General features: G+C 41.8%; 1 protein-coding gene, 1 long non-coding RNA gene and 2 other non-coding genes across 4 annotated transcripts; 3 read left to right on the top strand and 1 right to left on the bottom strand.

The window, feature by feature from the left end:
- Positions 1-162: 162 nt before the first annotated feature.
- LOC146969099 (uncharacterized) lies at positions 163-5,976 on the bottom strand. The gene is made up of 3 exons (XR_015034289.1): positions 5,925-5,976; positions 2,352-2,504; positions 163-714 (listed from the first exon to the last, which is right to left on the bottom strand). It is a non-coding gene; the product is annotated as an uncharacterized LOC146969099 (long non-coding RNA).
- On the top strand, positions 4,915-4,997 carry trnal-cag (transfer RNA leucine (anticodon CAG)). The gene has a single exon. It is a non-coding gene; the product is annotated as a tRNA-Leu (tRNA).
- Positions 5,375-5,457, top strand: trnal-cag (transfer RNA leucine (anticodon CAG)). The gene has a single exon. It is a non-coding gene; the product is annotated as a tRNA-Leu (tRNA).
- A 4,748-nt stretch (positions 5,977-10,724) lies between the features above and the next one.
- On the top strand, positions 10,725-23,706 carry shtn2 (shootin 2). The gene is made up of 18 exons (XM_085759677.1): positions 10,725-11,297; positions 12,868-12,917; positions 13,163-13,223; positions 13,350-13,444; positions 14,331-14,547; positions 15,391-15,488; positions 15,578-15,659; positions 16,237-16,331; positions 19,140-19,262; positions 19,369-19,540; positions 20,823-20,964; positions 21,064-21,122; positions 21,222-21,319; positions 21,447-21,467; positions 21,560-21,613; positions 21,736-21,886; positions 22,169-22,347; positions 22,998-23,706. The coding sequence occupies exons 1-17, from the start codon at positions 11,264-11,266 to the stop codon at positions 22,327-22,329; spliced, it is 1,713 nt and encodes a 570-aa protein (XP_085615803.1). The 5' UTR covers positions 10,725-11,263; the 3' UTR covers positions 22,330-22,347; positions 22,998-23,706.
- The last annotated feature ends 834 nt before the right edge of the window (positions 23,707-24,540 follow it).

The following is a 24,540-nucleotide window of genomic DNA, read 5'->3' as shown; positions in this document are numbered from 1 at the left end:
TTGTTGTCAAAATGATTGAACAGAAATGAGTGTAAACAGAAAACCAATGTTTAACAGGAATAAATGAGTGTTAAAACAATCAGTTCATTGTTGCACTGACATGGGACACGTTTTTCTTTTTTTTTAAAAAGAGGAAATAAGCAGCAAACAGAATAAGACAAAACTCAGAGTTATGATTGAAGAGGAAGTGGGAGGTAATAAAATCATTTTTCATAGAAGGAAACGATGCTAATTTCTGCTGTTCATCACTTTCAGAAATAATTCCTGTCCAGACAGACAGACAGACAGACAGACAGACAGACAGACGCCTCTATCAGTATCAGCCAGGCCAGAGTCTGTTGACTGTGTGTGCGTGTGAATGCATGTATCTGTATGAACCTCTCTCTCTCTCTCTCTGTGTGTGTGTGTGTCCAGTGTTGTGCTGCAGACAGTGCCACTGTGTGCCCACCATGACTAGACACCCTGCTTCCTCTCCTGTCATGACCCGGAGACGGTGATCGACCGTCTGTGCCACTTTGTGCCGGGTGCAGCGGGCGGCTTCCCCTCTGACATCATCACTGTGAGATGGTGATGTAGCTGCCGCTGCTGCAGGAGACGGGGCAAAGAGCCGACCATGGAGGACACTGACAGTGTGTCTGGGATTTTTTTTTGTTGTTGTTGTTGTTGTTGGCTGCACAGAGGATGAAGTGTTTTCTTTTTTCCTCCAGACTTTGCCTGCAGTCCTGCACGAGGAGAGAAATGACACAAGAGGTGAATGAACATGAGAAACTCCTCCTCAGCAGGTGTGTGGGACAAAACAGGAAACACCTAGAAAAATATAGTTTTAGCATCCACAGATTATTTCTAGACTCCCTGAATAATAATAATAAATTATGATTAAAAGTAGCAAAGTAGCAAACACACTGTTTAGATTTCACAGTCCCAAAGATGTAGCACATTTCTGCCATTATTTCTCCTCTTTTTTGGAGACACAACATCATCGCAATAATAAGTAGAACTTTTTTGCTTTTCATTTCATTTATTTGCATCGTATCTAATTTAGTTTTCTATTCAAAGTCCAAGTTCAATTTTTCCTCCCCTCTCCCTGCAGTCTGAGGGTTTTAGAGGCAGAGAGGAGGAGGAAGGAACATGTAGACTAGAGGGAAAGTGGCAGAGCAACAGGTGTCAGAAGAGCAGAGTTAGAGCGACACCTACAGAGCTGAGAGGGGAACGACACCCAGCTGAGGCGAGGGAACACACACACACACACACACACACACACACACACACACACACACACACACACACACACAGTGACACAAAACGCCTCCACATACTGGATTATTCACAGATTCACAGAGAGACACCCACAGTTACTATGTCATGGTATGTAAAGTATATCGTCTTGGCTCATGTGTTATATTTATCTTTTGTGCAGTAAGAGCTGCTTTCTGTATTTACAGAAGACTGACCTGATGCTACGGCAAATGAAAAGTGAAAATATAAATAATTTATTAAAATATTGAGCGGGAATTTAGCAGTCATGTTTCAAATGTGGTTAAACTTTTTTGTAATTTATTCCCTATATTTACATAAAAGATATCAAGCAGGACTGGATATTTTTACCAAGTGATATGAGGTTTTTATTTTATTTTGGAAACCGTGTCGCACTTGAGCAATCTGTTTTTATTTTATTTGTTTATTTAATTTTTTTTTCTTACTTTTTTTTTTTCTCCTCAACAAAATAAGAGAAACTTGTCAAATTCTCAACCAGATTTAATTCTATGTTAAGAAATTGTGTCTAAATTTAATTTTAAAAAATCCCAAGGCAAGACGAATGGCAAATCTACACATAGAAAGATCAAAAGAAAAAGTGATGCATTGCAATATGTCAAAGAGTGTTTTTTTGTTGTTGCTGTTTTGCTTACCAGGTTTTTATTGCCAGTACAGAAATCTAAATTTATTCTGATATTATAAATGTAAATAAAATCACATTTTGACCAAAAAACTACTGTAGTTCTATAGAGCGAAATGACTTAGAGATAATACATGATACATTTTCTTTAAACTCGCTCCTTTAGAGAATCGTTCAGTAAGAGAATGGACACTAAATAAAATCCTATATAAACCTGTGTTTACATGTTTTATGTCTCTGCTCTGTGGTGATTGAATTAAATGTTTATGATCCATTCTGATTAACTGGACTCTTATTGACCTGCCTGTAAAAGTTTGCAGCCTGATCAATAGCAGCAGCAGCAGCAGCCGGGACACGTCTGTGTTGGTCCTCTCCCTCTGCTCGGTGTGTCCAGTGTGTACGTGTGTGTGTAATGTGTGTTGAAACTAATCACGGGAGAATATTGTCATTTACTCACTCCAATAGACTCGGTCATCATCCTCTGGTCTAAACTAATGCAGAGACAAATCCCCCGCAGGGAATTGACTCACCGGCTGCTATTCTCAGCGAGCGACACACACACAGTCAGATATTCATTTACACCTGCAGCCTCCGCAGCCTCCGCACGTGTCTCCTCCTGCAACACAACGTAGTAGTGCTGAATCACAAAACACCGATGCACTTTAAAGCTGCGGCAGTAAAATATCAAGTGGTAAACATGGCCCACATTTTAAATATCCCATTAAGTGCTTATAAATAAATTCCTGCTGGCTGCTCCCAGATGGTTAAAGGATAGTTCTGGGGGTCGTGGAAAATGATCTCCTTCTGTTTTGGAGGCACAACAAAAAAAAAAAAAAAAAAAAAGTGTTGGTGTTTGTGTTTGGACAAAATGTAATGGCTTGAACGAGAGAGAGAGTGGGGGGAATAGTGTGAGGGAGAAAAAGGAGAGTCTCACATTAAAGATGATGGAGCCGCCGGCGGCAGCAGCAGCAGCAGCAGCGGCGGTGGCGTCGGCCGTAGCAGCAGCAGCGGCAGCAGCAGCAGCAGCGGCAGGCGGGCGGGCGGGCGGCCCTGTTTGTTTGTGTTTCTAGTGTACAGTGGAGTCACCAGGAGGCCAGCAGTGTCTGCGAGGCTCTTCTGTCACAACGCATCCCGTCTCCCTCCTCCCAACACACACACTAGCCTACATCTTCTCTTCCCCTCCTCTCTCCTCTTTCTCTCTCTCTCTATCGCCGTTTGCAGCATCCCCTTCTCTGAATTCCCAGAAATCGAACGTGTCTGTCACCATCCTGCTAAAAACACCCCCCACTCCCACTCCCACTCCCACTCCTCCTCCTCCTGTCTTAAAGTGTCTTTCATTCGCTGCCTCGTCTTATCTTCTGCCCGAGGCCTCGTCTTCTGCAAAGTTCACGGCCCCGCTGACCTCCCGTTGACCCGGGCTTGACCTTTGCAGGTTAGCGTCTCTGTCAGCTGCAGCTGTGGTTGCTGCTAAAAGCCCAGATAATCCAATCACACAGTCATTAGTGCTGAGTAGGCCAGAGCCGGAGCAGGTGAGTGAGTGTGTGTTTGTGTGTGTGTTTCTGCCTCTCTCTCTCTCTCTCTCTCTCTCTCTCTCTCTCTCTCTCTCTCTCTCTCTCATAATCTTCCTCTGTTACTCAGATTTTTGCTCGTTGTTACACACAAACACTGTAGGTTTACCCCACGGCAGATAATCACAACCTTCCCCCTCTTTGTCATGTGCTCAAAAACACATCAGATCAGTGGCGGTAAAACCCAATGATCTGTCACCTCGGTGCAATTCTGCTCCGAGTATTAAACAGCTGCTGTAATGTCACATCTCAAATCGAGTCCATTCAGCTTCATTAAACCTCTGCTTTAAAAAAAAAAAAAAAAAAAAACAGAGGAGAGGACCAACGACACGTGTGTGGATGCAAATGAACAAACCAGGGGGTTGCCAGGATTGAGATTTTCAGGATGAAAGGCATCTGCAGTGTCTCAGCCAGTCATGACGGACACGAGGGACGGAGGCCAAAGACTGAAATTTATGATATTATAAACCACAATGACGAAAACTGACTCAGTCTGTGAGGGAGAAAACTTGGTAGCAAATGGTGAAAATATTGTTTAAATGTGTCATTACTATGCTCTCCTGTCTGTCTGTTGAACGTAGCTGATTAATTACAATTCAAAACAATATAATATACCTGCATATAATAATAAAACATTAAAAATGTGGCTTTATTTTTTAAATCATATGCTAGCCCACACTGTTTCTTTTTTCAATTCTTATGTGACGACTACTGTATATTTGACTTTTTCATCTTGCCTTTTAATCTTGTATGTTATGTTTACATGTTTTTATGGCTGTATTGCATTTCTTTGCAAATATTTAGCCTGATATAGTTGGTATTTTTGAAAACCTTGGCAATCACTATTAGAAATCCAGGATGGATGATGAAATGTTTGTCATTTCAGTTTTTAAAATCGGTAAAAAATAAAAATAAAAAAAAGAACAGAAAAAAAAGGCTGAACTTGTTGCTCCTTTTTTTTAATTTTTAATTTTTATAAAATGTTTAACCTGGTGTTATACAAATGTGACGCAAAAGCGTAACACTGACTTCACGCAGAGATATTCACCTGTTGAAACCATCAGCACCAGTGAACACACTGACTGTGAGGTAAGAATATTTTAACAGACGTAGTTAAATAAAAAACCGTAAATGAAACCGGGTGTGGCCGTTTAGTGAAGCTTGCACGTGTTTTCATATTAAGTTTTTTGGCTGTAAAGTTAAAGTTTCAGTAGTTTACGGTGCGTGGCGTTGTAAGAAGCTCAACAAGCTGCTAACACTGTCAGTAACTCATGGCAACAGGAACGTGTTGCCTTCCAGAATGTTTATGTTTTTACAGAATGACGTGTTACACTGTGACGCAGCCAAGATGCGTTCAAGGTACTCTCTCATTAAACCAAACCGGGAAAAAACATTAGCATAGCTCCATGGCGCTATTGTTTATATAGCATCATGACGTCCATGCGGTATCACGTCAGGATGGCCGAGCGGTCTAAGGCGCTGCGTTCAGGTCGCAGTCTCCCCTGGAGGCGTGGGTTCGAATCCCACTTCTGACATAAACCTTTTTATTCACCACCACCACAACGCTATAACAATGTAACAGCAACGCTTCTGCCGAGTTTTCTCTCAATAAAGCGCCTTGGCTCACACTTTTATTTTGAAGAGACCCGGATAATCAATGGCTCCGCTGTCAGCACAGCAGCAGTTGTTTCTTGTGTCAGCTGTCACTGCTCAGCCCTGCCGTCTACACGCTGCAGCACACACACACACACACACACACACACACACACACACACACACACACACACACACACACACACACACACACTCTGAGGTGCATGTGAATACGTCTATTATAGGAAACTATGGTGACCGTGCTCAGATACTGTATGTGCAGTGACGTCAGCGAGACCGGATGTCAACGGGTCCTAACGTCAGGATGGCCGAGCGGTCTAAGGCGCTGCGTTCAGGTCGCAGTCTCCCCTGGAGGCGTGGGTTCGAATCCCACTTCTGACAGCAACCTTTTGTTTTTTATTCCCCGTGTATAATAACTACAGTAGCCTACCTCTGCTTTACAGTTACAATCAAAGTTGTTTCCCCTCCGATAACTTTAGCGGAGACTTTTATTTTGAAGAGACCCAGGTGACTTCCGGCTGCCACTTCTCCAGCTCAGTGGCGCCCTCTACATGCTACATCATGCTAGCCTAGCATGTAAAGATTATCCCCACTGTATGAATGATGCCGACCGTAGCATAATATGTCACTACAGTAAAATACAATACGTTTTAATAGCATAATCAAACCAAGTAAAATATCAGGATGGCCGAGCGATGTACGGGCACCGGAGCGCGTTTGTGACGTAGGCTAATTAATTAGCCGAATAAACAAACATGATGACGACACGAACCAACAGGTGAAATTGATTTTTACCCTTCATCTTTTGTCATGTAGCACTGTAATAGTTGTGTAAATGTACTCACCACATCGATTTTCAAACTGTTTTCCCAGCTTGTGGATGAGTAGCTAGCAGGCCTCACTCGATAGAGGGGGAAAAAAACCCGACGATATTTCTCCTCCAACATTTCTGAGCTGTGATTGGTCAAATGTTGGAGCTCCAGGGAAGAATCCGCGGCGCTGATTGGCTTCCGAATGTTGGAGCTGCGAACGTGATTGGCTTCCGAATGTTGGAGCTGCGAACGTGATTGGCTTCCGAATGTTGGAGCTGCGGACGTGATTGGCTTCCGAATGTTGGAGCTGCGGACGTGATTGGCTTCCGAATGTTGGAGCTGCGGACGTGATTGGCTCTCGCCTCCAACATTTCCAAAATTAAAGGATCATAGGGCAGGATTAATGAGAACGGCCAGTGACGCGACGGCCGCTGCGCGTAACTACAGCAACCAGGGAAGCCACCGGCACGGGAGCGCGCACAGACTTTTCACTGTTTACTTTACTCTTTACAGTCTTTCCTATCTGGGGAGGGAGGGGGGGTATTTTACTGTAGGTTCTCGCTCTCACAGACAGACAGACACACACACACACACACACACACACACACACACACACACACACACCTTCACTGTGCTGCAGCAGGGGGCTGCTTGTCTGTTCCTCTGAGCCCCCCTGCATGGATCTGTATGGGCTCCTGCTCCTACTGGCCGGTACCGAGAATTAACGCGCCGGGTCCGGGTGTCGGGCCGCATCTGTCAGGGTCCGCGGTCGCATGAAAACCAATAAACACCGGACATATTCATGATTTCATAAAAAAAAAAAAACGGACGCGTCGCGGACACGCCGGCCAGGACGTGAAAAGTGGACGTGTCCGGGCAAAAGAGGACGTTTGTCCACCTGCCTGATAACGTTGTTAAAGTTATAACGTCGGCTTTTAACCGCTAGCTGCGGCTAACGGCTAATAATAAGACAGTAGTGAAGAGGGAGAGGGTGTGTAAGTTAGTGACCTGCCTGCTGCTGTGTGCGTGTGTGAAGGGAGGGGGAGAGAGAGTGGCGGTGGTGGGGGGGTTAACAGGGCTTTCAGTTGTGCTGGGTCGTTTGCTGGCAGTAATTTGGATCCACCGTGGTTCAGAGCGATTGATATAACAGGGAGTGTCGCCACTCTGTTACTGTATCAATGGCTCTGCCGCGGTTGCCCGGTTGCCCTCTTCATGTCTCCATTCCATTGATCCATTCGAAGGCAGTCGTGGACGCGCTGACGTCAGGTCCGCCGGCCAGCGCGCGAAATTCACCCCCTGAATTGCAGCGCATTTTGCAGCACAGACCCCGTTCAGGGCAATGGAGAGATACGCGGGTGGGCTCGTTCTTTTTGGTTTTGAACGCTTCCTCACCCATTATTATTTAAAAAACGTAAAACGCATGGGTATTTTCCGGTATTTTCTCACAAATCCTGCCCTATGATCCTTTAAGCTGGACAATCACCTCGAGGTGCGAGATCAAATCCCACTTCAGACATTGAAATTGTACTTTCTCTCTCTCCACAACAACTGCTTTTGAAAAGATATATTTAAAGTTTAATAATACAGAGACGCAGAAGTAGGCTATCCTCAAAGTAAAATACCGTACATAAATAAATTATCGAAGTTTGTAATTAACACAATATTTATGGCTATACTAGGGGAGAGCAGGGTCGAAAGTAACGGAGGACGAAAGTAACAGAGCGATTTTCTCCGAGCCCATACAAGTCTGACATGTCTAACTTGGTCAGCATGTATATCATGCAGGACCTAACAGAACTGCAAAAAAGCTTAAGAATATGTCTGACTTTGACCGAGTTACACTCAAGAACCTGTTTTCAGTGACGAAAAGTAAATTCGTTTGAGCGGTAATTTTTTGGGTTAATCAGCTGTGTTTACCGTTTCAGGTGTTATAATTATGATGGTTAGACACTTTAATTAGTCCTCTAATACAACATAAAGTTTGACTTGTCAGAGTTTTTCAGTATAGAAGCAGCTCAGGTTTGAGTGTCGGGAGTCGCTGGAGGGACGAAAGTAACGGCCTGTTACTTTTGTCCCTCTACACATTAACAATGAGCAATTCTGTGCAAAAATTTTTTTAAAAAAAATCGGTCACCGTGCTACAGGAGGGATTAAAACACACAACGTAAACAATTTGACCATATATAAGTGGAGAAGTGCAGGAGGAGGGCATGACCAGTTGCTCATGGTGGTCCTGTCATAGTGGACCAGGACAACAGGCTGTCAGCAGGAGGGCAACAGAGATCTGTTCTGACCAAGTCTCAAGGTGTAGTGTAGTAAAAAAAAAAGTTAATAAATTTTATTTAACACCAATTCACACTGTAATTTAGAGAAAATAGCAGGAATTTAGAGAAAATCAGCATGCTAATAAGCGATCTACAAACGTAAAAAAAAAATCCAAATGAGCGTCATTGATCGTTCGTTCTAAAAATTAAATTTAATATATTTTTAAATAATATAAAGGTCACAATATGTTTGTAATCACATATTAACAAGAGCATTGTCAGACATTTTAAATAAAAACAAGAAAAATAAGAACAAGTCCAGTTTATATTGTCGTGTTACTTTTGACCCACCCCCCTGTTACTTTCGTCCCTGCCATGAGGGACGAAAGTAACAAAGCGCAGCTTCTCTTCAAAGTCAAATTACACCGACGTCGTTTCACATTTTTACAAAATAACACCTGGTATTGATAGAGAACACATATGAGATGGTGATTACAACAAAAAAATGTCTCTTTCTGTAATACTATCTTTTTAAATGACATTTATTTGAAAAATGTTACTTTCGACCCTGCTCTCCCCTACCAGACATTTAGATATTTATATTTCAGGCTCAGTCTGTTATTTATTTATTTATTTATTGTGGCATAAAAGTTACTGTTTAAATTCAATAATGAGGCTACAAAAATAGTTTAATTTTCATGCATTATCTCCACCAACCAGATTACTTTATTTGATCATTTATAATGTTTTATAATGCATTATAATATTCATGTCATATACAGGTAAAACATCTTTATTACTAATTACTACAGCTGTATTTTACTGTGTCAGCATCATCTGCTCATACATCAGCCTCCAATGATGGAGGATCTGAGGAACAGTTAAAGCTGTTAATACATAAAAAATTACAATTAAAAAAAACCTAGTATGTACTGTTGATAAATGCTAAATAGGACAATCTGTGGCTCTATTAAAGAAAATGTTGTGGTGACATTGATGTAGAAACCTGTGGGTGGGTGTTTGATTTTGACAAAAGAGGTGTCAAAATACAGGCTTACTGAGACCAAAGGCCAGCCATGTTTGTGATTTACAAAAAAAAATTAAAAGTACTGCTGCCTTTCTAATCTGTCTCCATTTAACCAGAATTTAAAGACACAGTTTTAATGAGGAGCGAGTTTTCTGACAATGTCGCCCGCTGCAAGAAACACCAGACAACGGCTAATGTTAAGTGACAATTTCACCTTTATTAACATGGTGAAGAATCATTAGTAAAGGTCAGGGTGACAGGCTGGAGGAGGCTTTGGTGCTCAGGTGGTGCCTGTAAAGAGAGCAACACACTGAGAGAGAAAAGACTCATTAAATCACAAGGACGTCACCGCCAAGACTCACAGCAGCTTCTTTATCGTTCAGCTACACAGGCCATCCACCTTGTGCGTCAGTTGGTGAATTAACAGAATAAAAACATTTCTATGAGGCCTTTTGATTATTCCTTCAGGAATCATTAGACATGTTTATTGTTCCACGTCGTTTTACAAGTAAAGAAATCGTGCAGCCAATTTGTTTTGGAATTTAAAATGTACCTGTTCAAGGCCGCCATTAAAGACTGGCGTGCTTCAGCACAAGGCATTGATGTTAAAAAAAATCATTTGTGAGCTTTATAGATAACCAGTTGTTGTTTCTGTGATGTCTGTGGGCATGAAAGTAACTCATGAATGCGTGAAATTACAGTGATCGCTGTAGCACTATTTATTTTCGCCTGTATAAATTTGCTGTGTTTAATACTGAAAGCCTCTGCTTAAAACAGACTGTGGTCGAATACAATAAACTATCTCTGGTTACAGATTGAGTCTGGCAATATTCAATATAGATCTCATAAAAACTCCCCCCAAAATACTGTATTGGTCCCACAAGTAATAGCCAAAGCTTTACTAATGAGGGTAATTTGTTAATTTATGCATTTGTGCATAAATTAAACACTGCATGTTCAAAAAGATGTTTGTTTTCTGCCAAAAAATATCCACTCAGTTCAACAGGCACTTGTGGTGAATCCAGCTGTTTTATTGTTGAGTTGGGGAAAGGGCTACCTCAATATAACTGAAACTGTATAAACTGATGGTAACTAATATAGACACTGTTTATTTGGTTCTGATAGCACATATTGGCTGGTTGATAGCTTTCTAATGTAAATACTTACAGGGCACAAGTGCATGTTAATCTACAGTGGAAAGCTTTCCCCAGTAAATGCACTATTTGTTCCTGTTGTATAATGTTTGATAGAAAATTGAGTGTCCAGCTGTTTTAGCAAAATGAGTGATGCATTGTTAGTTTTGGTTTCTCAATGGGACTGTCAGAAAAATATTATTTAATACCAATGTAATCCCTTCTTATCTCATTTTGTTACCATGACAGGCCAAAATCCCTCAGGTCCAGAGCTTCTACCAGGCTACATGAAACGCTCACAGTTAAAAGGAAGATGCACTTAACCCTCGGGCTTCGCTCTGCTCCTAGAAATCACCCTGGATGTGGTTCCCATGGCAGGTGTGTGATGTTTCAGAGGTCGTGAACTCCGAGCACACATGCTAATGGAGGAGTAAAACCCAGCTTTGCCGGGGCCCTGGCTGCTTGAGTGACACTGATCTTGCGGCAGGAAGACAGTGTCGTCCCTCAGAGACCACATGAATGGACAGAGGCTACATTTCCTCCTCTTTCACTGTATATGCAAAGGAGCGAAAGGAAGAAGTTCACACACATCCTTATTTAATATACTTGTAAAACTGAGAGCAAACTGACACATTTGAGTAGTGCTTGCATAGGGATAATATGTCTTTAGGCAGCAAAAATACACTGAAACTGACTGTGGTGTAGCTACAAATCCTCATGTTGGATTTATTTTGATGAATAAGACGCTCCTTTGTGGAACTAAAGTTCCTTTTTTCGTAATCCTGGCAGCGGGGGAGGGATCGAGCAGAAATTCTCTCTCGCTTCTTCATAATAAGGGCGAGTGCTGCTCAAGGAGAAAGCAGGGTTTTTTTTGTTTGTGCTGGAATGTGCAGCTTAATTTAGTTTATTTACCAAAGAGCTAAAAACTTTCTTAAGCAAGCAGAGGACAGGATGTGGGCCCAAGACGACGACAGTGCAGCGGCAGGTAAGATATGATAATGTTGTGGTGTGGATATAAACTGCTGCTGAGATTCTTGTTTTAGTCACAGGATGACTAATGCAGTTTCAAAAAGGCGTCTCAGTGTTGAAATAAGTTGTGATACTTATCATGGCTGGAGCAACACTGCAAGAGGACCTGTTTTGTCTAGTTTGTCATTTTCAAATGCAGATTTACAAATTTACAGCCTATATGATGTCTGTTTCAGTCTGTTTAAAGGGGAAATCCATGCATTATAGTGGATATATAAGTTTAAGTCTTCGGAGAGTTATACTAAATATGACTTTGTAGGTGTGGCGGGAGCTGCAAAGTCTGATTAACGTCGTCAGATGACGTCACTTGAGTCAGCTCTAGTCTATAAACTGAAATATGGGAAAAAAAAGAAGAGAAAAAGAAAGAGATGTTGACAGCTTACTCTTCGTTTCAGGTTGAGGGTTGAGACTAGAGGTTATATTGTATATTTACTAGGCTGAATCTTAAACCAAACTGGCTGTGCTTGAGTTGCATTGTGGGTAGTATAGATATGGATATTGGTAGAGAATAATTTCACTTCCCTATAGATAGTTTGTGTAGGTAATAGTCAATCCCTCTGTGTCATAATGACTTTCTGTTAGATTACTGTTGGGGTCAGTTATCTGCCCTATTTTCTCTCTGAGGAACATGCCAAGGCCATGGTCCCTCTTTGGCCTCCTCAATCTCACTCTCTGGCTGTCTACAGACACAGCTGTAGAGTCAGATGATAACGCCCTCCGTCACTGGATGACACTTTGTATTTCCTAGCAGGTGTGAATCCTTATGTTTATGCACTCTAGCCAATTGGATGTTGACACATCTCCCCTTTGCTATCTCGTTCCGTTTCTAGTATAAGAATCTGAGCTTTACTGTTTGACCCTTAGAATTGAGGTGGACTTGTGCACTTATGTTGCGATGACGAATCTTCTGTTCTCCTCGGCCGAGCCTAAATAAACTCCTTCATACAGGACTCTGGTACTTCTTCTTCATTGGCATCACCACAAATTCCTCCCTAACAGATATCTCTAGTCTGGTTTTGTTTTGATCTTTTTGTTCAATGAGAGTTGGACAAAGTTGTTTGAAGTGCAGCAAGAATAATCAAACCTATACACAGGGATAACCAGTTACAGTTAAGCACTAAAGGTCATTAGTCAGTTGTGTTACATCTGGTTTGTTCTGGTCATCCAAATAAAAATCCCAACTTTCAATCTCTAACTTTTTCCGAAAAAGCAATTTTGTGTATTTTCCAAAAATGCGAACCGGTCGCTTTAAGAACTGCGAAGCTCTCGGTTTGTTGCACACAAAGGGAAGTGCACTCTGGAAACTATTATGAGCGCAACTGCTGAAAGTGAAATAGGTTCATTTGTGATTTCACTTCCTGTATGTCTCTGGCTGACCTCCTTCAGACGGCCTCGAAGTTCCTCTTGCAGTCACGATGTGAGGATCCTTGTTTATCTCGCCTCCCACTGAGATTGTTCTCTGTTTTGTGTCGCCATGGTTCTGCTTGTTGTTTTGTGTGTATAAAATGATTTTCTGTTTCCCACAGAGTCCGATGGAGAGAGCAGTCTGTCCTCTGAAGATGAGGGGGACATTCAGGTAGTGAGGCAGCGAATTACTTCTTAATTACAGAGCAACTTCAGGACAGGAAACTGTAGTATCACTTCCCTCAGGTCACAATTTAACGTAAAAACAGTGATGTAAAGATTTTAAAAGAAAGAAAAGATGTGCACAAAGTTATGTTTTGCTGCTTTAGCTGTGAAAACATATTTGTTTGTTGGCTTTCATTGATCTTCTTGTTGATCGTCTTCTTGTTCTTCCTCCTGCTAATGGTTGAATGTCAGTATGAGTTCCTGGAGAGGCAGAGGGACGAAGCCAATCAGAGACTGTCTGAGCTGGAGGAAGGTGAGCAGTCAGATCAGATCATCTCTTCATTGTCTTCACTTTATTTAGCCGGACCACCTATCAGATACATTTTCACACCTATATAGAAGCTTCAAAGCCAACGTGACTAACAAGCTTCTCCTCCAGTGTCCAGTCAGCTCCTCAAGGAGATCAGTGTGTTGGAGATGCAGTTCCAGATTGAAAGATCTTGTAGGGAGAGCGCTGAGGCCTTGGCTGTCACGGTAACTTTACCTCACCCTTTCCTTATCTTTTTTTTGAACATTCATTATTTAAAGTTGTGCATATGAAAAAAAAACAATACACTAAAGACAAAACACAACAACCAAGGAACGATTAGTGTCTATGCAAACATACAAACCCAATTTAAAGGTCCAGTGTGTAATATTTGTCAAGGTTTATTGGCAAAATCTGAATATACTACCAATGAATATATTTGTATAAGTGTATAATTGTTATAAAATAAAAATCTGTTTGGTTTTCATAGCCTTATAATTCTTCTTTTATTTATACATATAGCGAGGGTGTTGCTTAGAGAGTGTCGTCATCTTGCGTCGCCATGTTTCAGGAGTTTCACGTTCATAAATAAACATAGAATTATTTAATAGATAAATAATAGAGTCTAAATGCTAGATGTCACTGTTTTCCCCTCATTTTACACACTGGACCTTTACTGTAAGATCTACTTCACATACTGTATGGACATCCCACTAAACAAAGACCCAAATAGGGCAGAGAAAAAACACCATACGACAGGCGACCTCCACACAACAACAAAAACAGACACAACTTCTCACGACAAGCTGTCACAAATTCATCAGTCTGGCCGGCCAAAATGGGGGATGACAGGGGCCCACGAAACCAAAAACAAGTCTATTTTTACATGAAGTTTTGCAGTTTTCTTTTCCATTAAATAAACTTTCTTTAATCTCTTTCGCCATTATCATTGTCCTTACCACCAGTAGCAGAATCTGTAAAAGCTGGACTTTCCTCTTCCCTGTATCGTCCCCTGGAGTCATCTTCATCATTTTTTAAAAATATGAATTAGATAACAGATCACCGGGAGCATCCACCTCCTCTGTGCTCACCGTCGCCTCTTCTGTTGCCTAGGTGACCAAGGAGAACAAAGTGCTGAAGAGGAGGAGTCAGATGCTGATGCCGCTCATCCCCGAGCTGCCGGAGAACCTGGCTGCTGTGACCTTTGAACCAGAGGTTTGCGCCGCGGTTAACGGTGATGAGGTCGATCTGGGTGAGGACAGAGGTGATGGTGGCGGTGGCGGTGGTGAGGGGACGCTGCTGCTGCTGGAGAACCAGGCCAAGATCGCAGGTTGGAATTCACCTAATTGAAAAGAAAAGGCACAATCTGAACCGTAGAAACTATTTTTTTTTTTTTAAATCTTCCTGGTGAATCAAACTAAAAAGAAATGGATAAATGACTACAGAGTCACTGTAGCTGGTGTCCCCATAATAACCATCATAATATATTAAACGTTACCAGTTCTGCCAATTAGCTCAAGAATCACATTCATGTACATTTATAATCAGGCAGCCACACTGAAGTGTTACTCTGAGCTCTACCTGTACTCGAGGATCTCATCACTGTGTTTTCTCAGCAGACCTTAGGGTTAATTAAAAAACATCTGAGTTTATTATGTTGCTAATTAATGTTACTTGAATGGGTTCATTATATAATTTCATTATCAGTTGCAGTGTTTTATTATTTTGTATGTATATAATTTGTAAGTGTCACATTGAGGTGGGTTATTTAAGCCCTGTTGTGTGGAGCACTTTTTTAAATTTTTTTACTCAAGGCCAGTGAAGGGAATTCTGGGTAAAATGTTACTCGGCACCTGAGATGCACCTTAGTCCGTGTTATAACATGATGCGAAACAGCAGTTATCAGATCATCGAGGAAACTGGAATAAGGAACAATTCAGTTTTGATCTTTATTTTCACTATGTAAATAGAAATCCTAGGTACAAAGGGTATAGGCACAATAAGCTGTTGCTTCAGTTCAGCCTACACCTTTTGGTTCCAACCAAACCAATCTATGCATTTTGTCAGTCTCTTCTTTTTTTAATTGACCAAATGAAATAATAAACTAACTAATAAAGGATCCGGTAAACTCAGATTTAGACGGTTGTCCTCTGTGTGTGTGTGTGTGTGTCAGAGCTGCAGGCGTCTGTGGACGGTCTGTTGACTGAGAAGCTGCAGCTGGAGCAGGAGGTGGAGGATCTGACCAAACAGCTGGACCAACTGAGAGAGCAGGTACATCCCTCTCTGTGTGTGTGTGTGTGTGTGTGTGTGTGTGTGTGTGTGTGTGTGTGTTTAGACTCATCATAGATCTTTTATCGCAGCTCGCTCTGGAGGTTGAGGAGAAAGAGGCCATACTGAAGAAAATGAACAAACAGAACAAGACCATGAATAAACTCAAACGAGGTGAGTCCTCATCAAGCTGCTGAAACAAAGTTAATGATGAATGTATCAGTCATTTTCCACTCATAATTGATTATTTAATCGGCCTTCACAAGTTCCCTAACTCAAGGTGGCATCTTTTCTTATTCCCATTTCATATTTTACCCAATCATTCAAATGCTGAAATCTATTTAAAGGCTCAGTTCACCCAAATTACAAAAAAAAAATCAACATTTATGGATATCTATTCATACAAAAAATATATTAAGTTTTATTTTCTAAGGTTTCATCATGTCTGTCATAAAGATTTCTGCCGCCACCCCAATACAGTGGATGGTAATTGTTGTAATTGCTGGTGTAATTTGGGTGAGAACAGAGAAAAGGGACACATTCTCATAATATAAAGCAAATAAATCTCATTTTTATTCCATAAATGACAGAACATGATTCATTAGTTTTCAAATCTGTTCAGCAATTGATCATTTCAGTCCTAAAAACTTCTTGAATGCTGCAAATGACGTTAAAAATAACACTTAGTTGTCTTTGTGTGTTTGTTTTTATTTGTCTGTGTGTGTGTCCGTGTGTGTGTGTGTCTGCACAGTCTCCCAGCTTGTCACCGAGGAGTTCAGCGAGATGTCTCAGAGACTGGAGTTGGAGGAGGGTCTCCGTCAGCACGCTGAAGTCTTTGCCCACCAGGTCTGAGCTCTTGGCATACATGTGCATGTGTGTGTGTGTATGTGCATGCGTGTGTGCGTGTGTGTGTGTGTGTGTATTTTCAGCATGGCACGAAACATTTTGTCATACATTCACACCTATCGATACTGAAGGTGACAGGTCGTGCCACAGGAGGTGGAGCAGGAGTGTTAGCCGGCGCTGACCTTCGGGCGGCCACGGCGGACGGACGGACACTTGGCAGCGAGTGGGTGGAGACGGTGGTGATGGTGGCGGGTGGGCGGGTGGGGGTAGGGGTGAGGGTGGGGGGCACACTTCCTCTGTCAGAGAGCAGCTGATGTGGCGGGACAGGAGAAGGGGTCTCCATTCTTTGTTTTCACACCGATGACACTCTGGTCAAATCTGGTGCTCTCTCTATGTGTGTGTTTGTGTGTGTGTAGCGAAGTATTCACACACACGGGACAAAAGAAGAAACACACTCGTACACATGCAGGAAAAAAAAACACCAATTCGCTTAACATCCACATACCCAAACACACACACAAACACACACACACACACAGCTCAGTTTTTGGCTGCCCCACCTGCTCCTATAATGAAGCCCCCTTTTCTTTCAAAAACCGTCTCTCTGTTCCCGTCCCTTCCCATTTAGCCCCTCCCCTTCCCCATAATTAGTGGTCATCACTGCCGCTGAAGGAGAATAGTGGTCTTTAAGCACAACCTGTCTTAGCCTGACACCTTTATGTTTTTTTTTTTTTTTCCCCGAGCATATAGCAATTGTCGCCTTTGTGCGCAGTGTCCTCCATTTACCGGACAGGCGCACAATGGGGCTGCCTCGCAGGGGTCCTTACCTGTGAAAAGGACCCCCAACTGTTCACACAATTCAGCCCCTTTACTCTCAATTCATGGTAAAAGACCCCCCCCCCCCAGGCTGAATGCCTCTTGTATGCACTACTATTTGTCTGTTTTCATGTGTTTTGAAAACACCAACCATTCACACCTCTCCTCTGTGATGCATGGTGGTATAATGATGCAGGGCCTCAAACAGGAAACAATTTGGACTTTTGTGTGTGCGTGTGTGTGTGTGTATCTTTGTCTCTTTGTGTTGCTGTTTGTGTGTGTGTGTGTTTGGATGGGCCCGTGTGTTTGTATGTATGAAATAATTGTGCTAATTGCTGTGTGAAAATTGGTGTCTGCTGAAGGGACACCAGAGATAGATTAGAGCGGCCGGTGTAATTTGCAGCGTGGAGCCTCGTGCTGCATCGCTCTGCAAAAACCCGCTGCTTCAGAAAACACAGAAATGAAAACCATTTGTTTCACACTTCCTGTTCTCTGATGATGAACCTGTTCCCCAGAAAGAAAGAGAAAAAAAAACCTTTATAGGCTACAACCTGTTAGAGACGGTTTATGAGCCACACACACCCAGAGTGCACAGAGGTCATGTCCTTTCTGGGAGTTAGAGTATTTTAAAGATGAGTCAATGTTCCCATGAGTCAACTTACTTTAGTTTAACATTACTGTGCATTTTAAAATGTTACATGAAGTTAGAAAAAACATAAAAATATATTATAAATAATTATAATATTGGGAACATTAAACAACCTTCAAGTGATAAGATTCAGAGGACACACAGGTGAGTGGTTATATGGATAATTAAATGTGCATCCCAAATGTGCATCAACTTTTTGGGGAGCAAATAATAAAAATAAAAAAATTACTTTAATCTTTACTTTATTTGTTTATTTGAATGGGACAGTGCACATTAATGGACATAACATGTAAATGTGCCGGATGATAACAAGATGCTAATTTCCATCCAGAGTCCCATAAACATAAAAACAGTTCAATATCAATTCAGTACACATTACACATTACACATAATAATGTAGACAACACAAAAATCTCACATTAGCTTTACTTTTGGGTTTGGACTATTTAGCTACTTTTATCTCTTATAATAACTACAGGAAGTAGGTAAATAACATACGTGACTTTCTTAATGTGTTGCATATTAATTCCTTGTTTTATTGGTCACACTTTAAAGTGCAAATAGCCAGCCTTTTATTTCTGGCTGCATTTAACACCTTTGTCTTTACTTTTTTCTATTTGACCCCTTAGATGAATCTTAATATATGTTAATTTGCATTTCATCATCTTGCAGCTTCAGAGTGTCTTTGTTATCGTTGTCTCCTCCTCGTCTTACTTTAGTCTGCTTTGTTATTTGCCACAGTGCATGAGCAGGCAAACTAGTTCTCCCTCTTGTTAATGGATTAATTAAGTTATCAACTGGTCAATACCCACATTTCTCCAACATACAATATAAAAAGTTTGTTTATAGTGCTCTGATCATTTATCAGCTCCAAACCACAGTAATTAACGACGACTGGTGCCGACATTTGACACAACACAGAAGAAAGAATCTCATTTCCTCCAGTGCATCAAGGCAAAGTCTGACATTTTTTTTTACTTTTTCCTTTACGAGCCACTTATCATAATGTAGGAGAGATGAGGCTTTGTCTCGCAGCTAAATCGTCCTGTTTGCATTGTTAGTACCTTTCAATGAAGCAGATGAGTAATTGTAACAAGGCTTCCAAGGCATTGTTCAGTCCAACAGTTTGAAAACATCTCCCCTGCTTGGTGACAACCTCCTGGGGGGAGGAAATGAACAACGAGTCATTCAGATCTCTCTTTATTTCCCCTCTAATTGTAGTTCACTGTCACTGATGTATTTCTCGGCCCATTTTAGTCGAGAGCGGACGATCGTGAAGATGTGTTCAAGAAGATGTCAAAAGGTGAAGCTGGAATTGTTTTTTTTTGTCTCGTCATCATCAGATGTTGGCGCAGCAGGCGGCGGCCCGCGGCTCAGAGACCGTCCTGCAGCTGCAGCAGGCGCTCCGACAGATAGGCGACATCGGCTCAGCCCTGACTGACATCCAGCAATACTACCAGGACCAGGTGTGTGTGGGTGTGTGCATGTGATGAAGGAGAGAGGGTTGTAAATGCCAGAGAGAGAGAGAGAAAAGAGATTGATTCTCTCCATAGTGACCTGTGTTTGTCTCAGGTGAAACAGAGCCGGGGCGTTAAAGAGGAGGAGGAGGAGGAGGAGCAGAGCGGCGTCCTGTCTGAGCTGCAGAGCCTGAGAGAGCAGCTGGAGAGGAGCGAGGTGGAGAGGAAGAACTTGGAAACTCGGCTGTCTGAGGCGAACAGCAGCGTCACACAGCTGCAGGAGGAAGGTAGCTGCACAGAGGTCAAACACCGAGGCCAACGTTTGATTTGGTTTCATCTGACTTACTGACTTTAAATGTATTCAACCTTTTTTTTCAGCCTTTATTTAATCTCGAGAATCATTGAGAGCAAGCCTTTAATTTTGATGATGTCGAGAGAGCAAGACAGATATATAGATAGTAACAACACAGCACAAGTTAAAGGGATACTTCACCCAAAATCTATAATTCACCAATTTTCTACTCACCGTCATGCCAAGGAAGGGTTTGGAGAACTTTTGGAGTCATCAAAACGCTTTAGGAGTTCCAGGGGGGGTCCGGTTGGCAACAGATTTTCATATAATGGCGGCGGATGGAGCTCAGTTTTGAATCGTCCAAAACACACACTATGAAACATCCAGATACCTCCATACTGCTCGTCTGTACTGACCCAAGTGTCCTGAAGCCACCACATGAAAAAATTAATTTGATCTCTGTTTTTAGCCTTGTTGTAGCAGTAGCTCCCAGTGGCTCTGTTGATGTTTGTGCACATGCAATTGTGCATTTGTGCGCAGATTTGCTGCTAGATGTTTGTTCGTCGTTGTAAACCATTGGATGTATGATGTAAACACGGAAGAACATCTTGCCACTGGGAGCTACTACTACAACAAGGATAAAAACAGAGATCACATAAAATTTTTCCAAACAACTTTTTCATGTGGCGGCTTCAGGACACTTGGGTCAGTACGGACGAGCAGTATGGAGGTATTTGGATGTTTCATAGTGTGTGTTTTGGATGATTCAAAACTGAGCTCTATCCGCTGCCATTATATGAATATCCGTTGCCAGCCGGACCCCCTGGAACTCCAAAAATGTTTTGATGACTCTGAAAGTTCTCTAAACCCTTCCTTGGCATGACGGTGAGTAGTAAATTGGTGAATTATTGATTTTGGGTGAAGTATCCCTTTAAAGAAAGAACACAGAAGACAGTTACATCCATTAAAAACAGTTACATTCATAGACAGAGGAGTTTGTTATCATAGTTTTAAACTGACCCAGAGACACAGGTGTCTGTAGTTTTCATGTTAGCTGTAAATTATTCCAGGTGGACGCTGCAGAAAAACTAAGAGCTTCTTCTAAATGAGGTGTTTGTCTGTGAAATACTTTTACTGCTACTGCAACTAAAAACTGTCTGTTATCCAGATGTTTCCAAATCTTCCTCTTTCACATCTGACAGGTTTTGATTCGGTGCTTCTCTTCCGGTTTGAGTTTCCTCATAGTTTCTCACAGTTTGTTTTATCTTCATGTGTAGTGAAACAGCTACAAGAAACACTGAACAAGGAGGATGTGACTGATGAACCAGTGATGGAATCCACTCCTGCTCCACCTCCTCCTCCTCCTCCTCCTCCTCCTCCACCTCCTCCTCCTCCTCCCTCTGCCTCTGCCGACACCAAGTATGTTCAGATAAGAGCTTCCTCCATCATTTAACCAGTACTGGAAATGACTTGACTTGACTTGATGTATAATTTTCTATAACTTCTCTTTGCGTCTAGTTTTCAAGATTTCCTGAGGAGCAGGAGGAAAGATGGAGCCAGTAAAAGTGACCCAGACAGTGAGTCTTGATAACAGAGAGCCTTTAAGGAATATAAAGTAAAAACAACGCTTATGAGAAAAATATCTTTTCTCATCTCTCTTTTTTTAAATCTTCAAGAACCGGTAGCCACATTGGATGTGAAGGCGAAAGCAGTGGATGAAATGATGAACAGAATAAAGCAAGGCATCATCCTGAGGCCCATCAAGAGAGTACAGGTAGAAAATGTGTATTTACTGTTAGTGTCATTGGTCAGATGTTGATTCTTGTCCTGAAGCGCTTGCCGTACATATAGGAAAAACAAAACAGTTATTAATAAATGCTTTTGTCTTTCTCTGATCACAGGAGGATGACAGCTCATGGAAGGTCAGTCACATTTGTTGTTTTTAATTTACAAAAAAAAAGCAGGGATACTGGTCCAATTATTGATTTTCTGTATATTGCAAATCTTCTTGTAGGACCAGAGGAGTGAAAACAGGAAGTCAGCTGTGCTGGAGTTGAAAGGGATGCTGGTAATCATTTAAAAAACTAAATCTCTCTATGTTTTTAATTAGCAACAAAGGCAAAACTTCTATTAAACAGTGAACTGACACTGACGGTTCACACAAATGCATTTTTAAATATCTTTAACCAGGACAACATTAAACGTCAGCACCACCGCAGAGTGCCGTCCAGGAGGGGGGTCGGCCGAAACGTCGGGGAGGCGGAGCTGCTGCAGGTGCTGCAGAGGAGGAGGAGGGCGATGGGGGAGAACCAGGACCTGCACTCCTCCCCCCAAACACAAGGTAGACCTGTCCTGTCACTCGTCTGTGTTCATCATGATGCTGCAGACTTTTTCAAACCTAGATTAGGCTTATTAAAATGTATGATTATGTGTAAATCTACCTCACAAATAGCTGTCATTTAGGGACTGTGGGCCTAAAACAGCTGCATGCATTACTGTAGCTGCAATATTTATGATCCACACTTTATAATATCACTATGATCAGCCAGCTGTTATTGCTCCCCATTAAGTCGTCATTTCAGTGGATTTGTGCCTGAGATGTGTTGATCTGTTGGTTGGTCAGACTCCCAGCCCGGCGCTGCACAGTGCACCCCAGCTGCAGGAGCTGCTCCCTGGGCCGGCGAGAGCGGCACTGCCCCCGTGCTCCGGAGGCTGAAACAGAACAGGGAGAAGAGAGACTCTCGCATCCGGGCGTCAGCGCTGATCGTGGACAAAGAGAACTGAGAGCAGCGAGAGGAGGAAGTACATCGCTTTTCACTTTTGAACACTGCTGCATTTGTCATTGCTGTTTTAATCAATGATGACCTGCAGAAGTGTTTGTTGCCCTGCGAGGATGTTTTTGATTTGGACCTAAAAGCAACTCATCGTATCTATGCACTGAGTTGCTCCATAAAAGCACTGCCTCTGTGTTCCCTTACAATAAAACGATGGGCAACCAAATAGTCGGTGTGGATTTCTGTTGAGAAGGTTAACTAAAGACTTGAGCTTGTAATCACCTCTGTATCCAATACTGCCAGAAAACAGCTTTTAATGTTTATTTTAACCTCCTGGGAGAGCCAGACGGGAGGGGTTTTATTGCAAACAAACATCAAATCTCACATTCATGGCCAAACAAAAACAAAGAAAAGCATTTTTCAAATGCCATTTTAACCTTAGTCTGCTCCAAAAGGGGCTGGGACTTGTTGCGTGCCAGAGGAAATGGAGCTCCCCTCAGCCGTGTTTAACGTCCACTCGTCCAGTATTATTCTTTTTGGGTTGTTGGGTTTGAGCTGATCTAAGTGCAGGAATTGAATCGTCGCAGGATTTTTTTATGCTACAGAATATAAATGAAAAATAGCCTGAGCCATTAAAAACAACACCCTTGAATATGAATACCTTTCTTCTCTCCTGAGGTGTCGGTCTCTTAAAGCTCGATCCAGCGGATGGATGGAGATTGCAGGCGCATTAAAGCTCTCACACCCGCAGCCCAGAGGTGTCGCTGAGATAAGAGCCTCAGGTGATCTGCGTGCTCCCCCCCTGAAAGTATCTCAAAATGCAGCAGGTTGCCTTTTGTTTTCTCACCTCGGCAGAGATACTGTATATGTGCACGCATGCATGAATGAATACGCACACCCTCACACCATGCTATCTATCTATGTGCCTATCTGCCTTTGTTAAAAGCATTTGAAAAGGGGATGAAATTACCCTCACCTTTGACTCCGACACCATTTTAGTGTCTTCACACTGTTTCACATTATATATTTACTTTATTTAGCTCTTCTTACTAGAAGGTCTGCCTTTTCACTCTCATGCATACATTTTTAATCTCTTTCAGTCTCAGAGGTGTTGGCTTTTGCTTATGTAGGCTGCCCTCTCTATGTTATTGAATTCAGACACATTAAAGCAAGTATGTGTGTGCGTGTGAGAGAGAAAGAAATAAAGACAGAGAGACAAAGAGGAGAAAACTCTGCTTAGATGTATTTATTTATTATGATAATAGAGAAGTGTTTATGACTCACACTGCAAGGACTGCATACAAATGATGTTAAATTAACATCTTTTCTTAACTTGACCTCTGTAGACCTGAGAGAAATCAGTGCAAATGTAATTTAAGGTTTGAGTCAACGACATCAAAGCACCAAATGTTAAACTTTTTTTTTTTTTTTTTTTTTAACTGCTGGAGTAAAGCAGAAGCAGAAAGTGGTATCTTCTTTCCTTGTAGAAAATCAGGTCTTATGTTTCACAGATGAGTGAGTTTCCCCAGAAAATTCAACCACCTCTAATCAGAGCTGTTACCTGCTAGATAGCTCACATCTGTGTAATTTCTTTCTGTCGGGAATCCACCCTTAACCACCCGTATCCACCCATGGTTTACTAAAGGTTCAATTCCTGAAACAAATGTAACCGAGTCAAAGGCCCAGAGGCAGCAGATATGTTTGTAAATGAAGAAAGAGATGAGGACCTTTTTATGTTTAGAAGAAGACACAAGTAACCCATACTTTGCCCTTTGTGTTGTTTCCACTGGACGTATAATTACAATTCAAAGGTCTGTGTGCAGTGCAAGGTGATGCAAAATAGATGTTTGCTTCCATCAAAATTGGAAGCACCTGCCTGGAAAATATGAAGTAGCAGTGTCACGGAGTTGCATGTTAACAAAGGCACAACATAAGCGAATGTCAGTATATTAAAGAGAATCTATGCAAGATTTTTACCTTTATTAAGTTTAAATTATTAATTAATTAATTAATTAATTAATTAATTAATTAAGCAGCTTTGGAGTAATTGTGATGTTTAAATGACTTGTTATGGGGAGAATGGAGGCTCTGTCTTCCACCTAGCGTCTCTTGGCCGAAAAACCAACCTTGCAAGATCAGCACCTCCGACCCGATGTCCCAGATCTAGTCTCAGTGGTGCCACACATTTTTTATATATTGATAGAAAATCAGTGCATAATGT

Source organism: Trachurus japonicus, chromosome 18, assembly GCF_045865225.1.
Source record: "Trachurus japonicus isolate A0001 chromosome 18, Traja_1.0".
NCBI classification, from domain to species: Eukaryota; Metazoa; Chordata; class Actinopteri; order Carangiformes; family Carangidae; genus Trachurus; species Trachurus japonicus.
The sequence above is the reverse complement of the archived record's forward strand: the minus strand, read 5'-3'. Positions and strand labels throughout refer to the sequence as shown.

Coding starts and splice junctions, on each gene's coding strand:
- shtn2 (XM_085759677.1), top strand. CDS start 11,264: ATGTGGGCCCAAGACGACGACAGTGCAGCGGCAG. Junction 11,298..12,867: donor CGACGACAGTGCAGCGGCAG/GTAAGATATGAT, acceptor TGTTTCCCACAG/AGTCCGATGGAGAGAGCAGT. Junction 19,263..19,368: donor AGCAATACTACCAGGACCAG/GTGTGTGTGGGT, acceptor TGTTTGTCTCAG/GTGAAACAGAGCCGGGGCGT.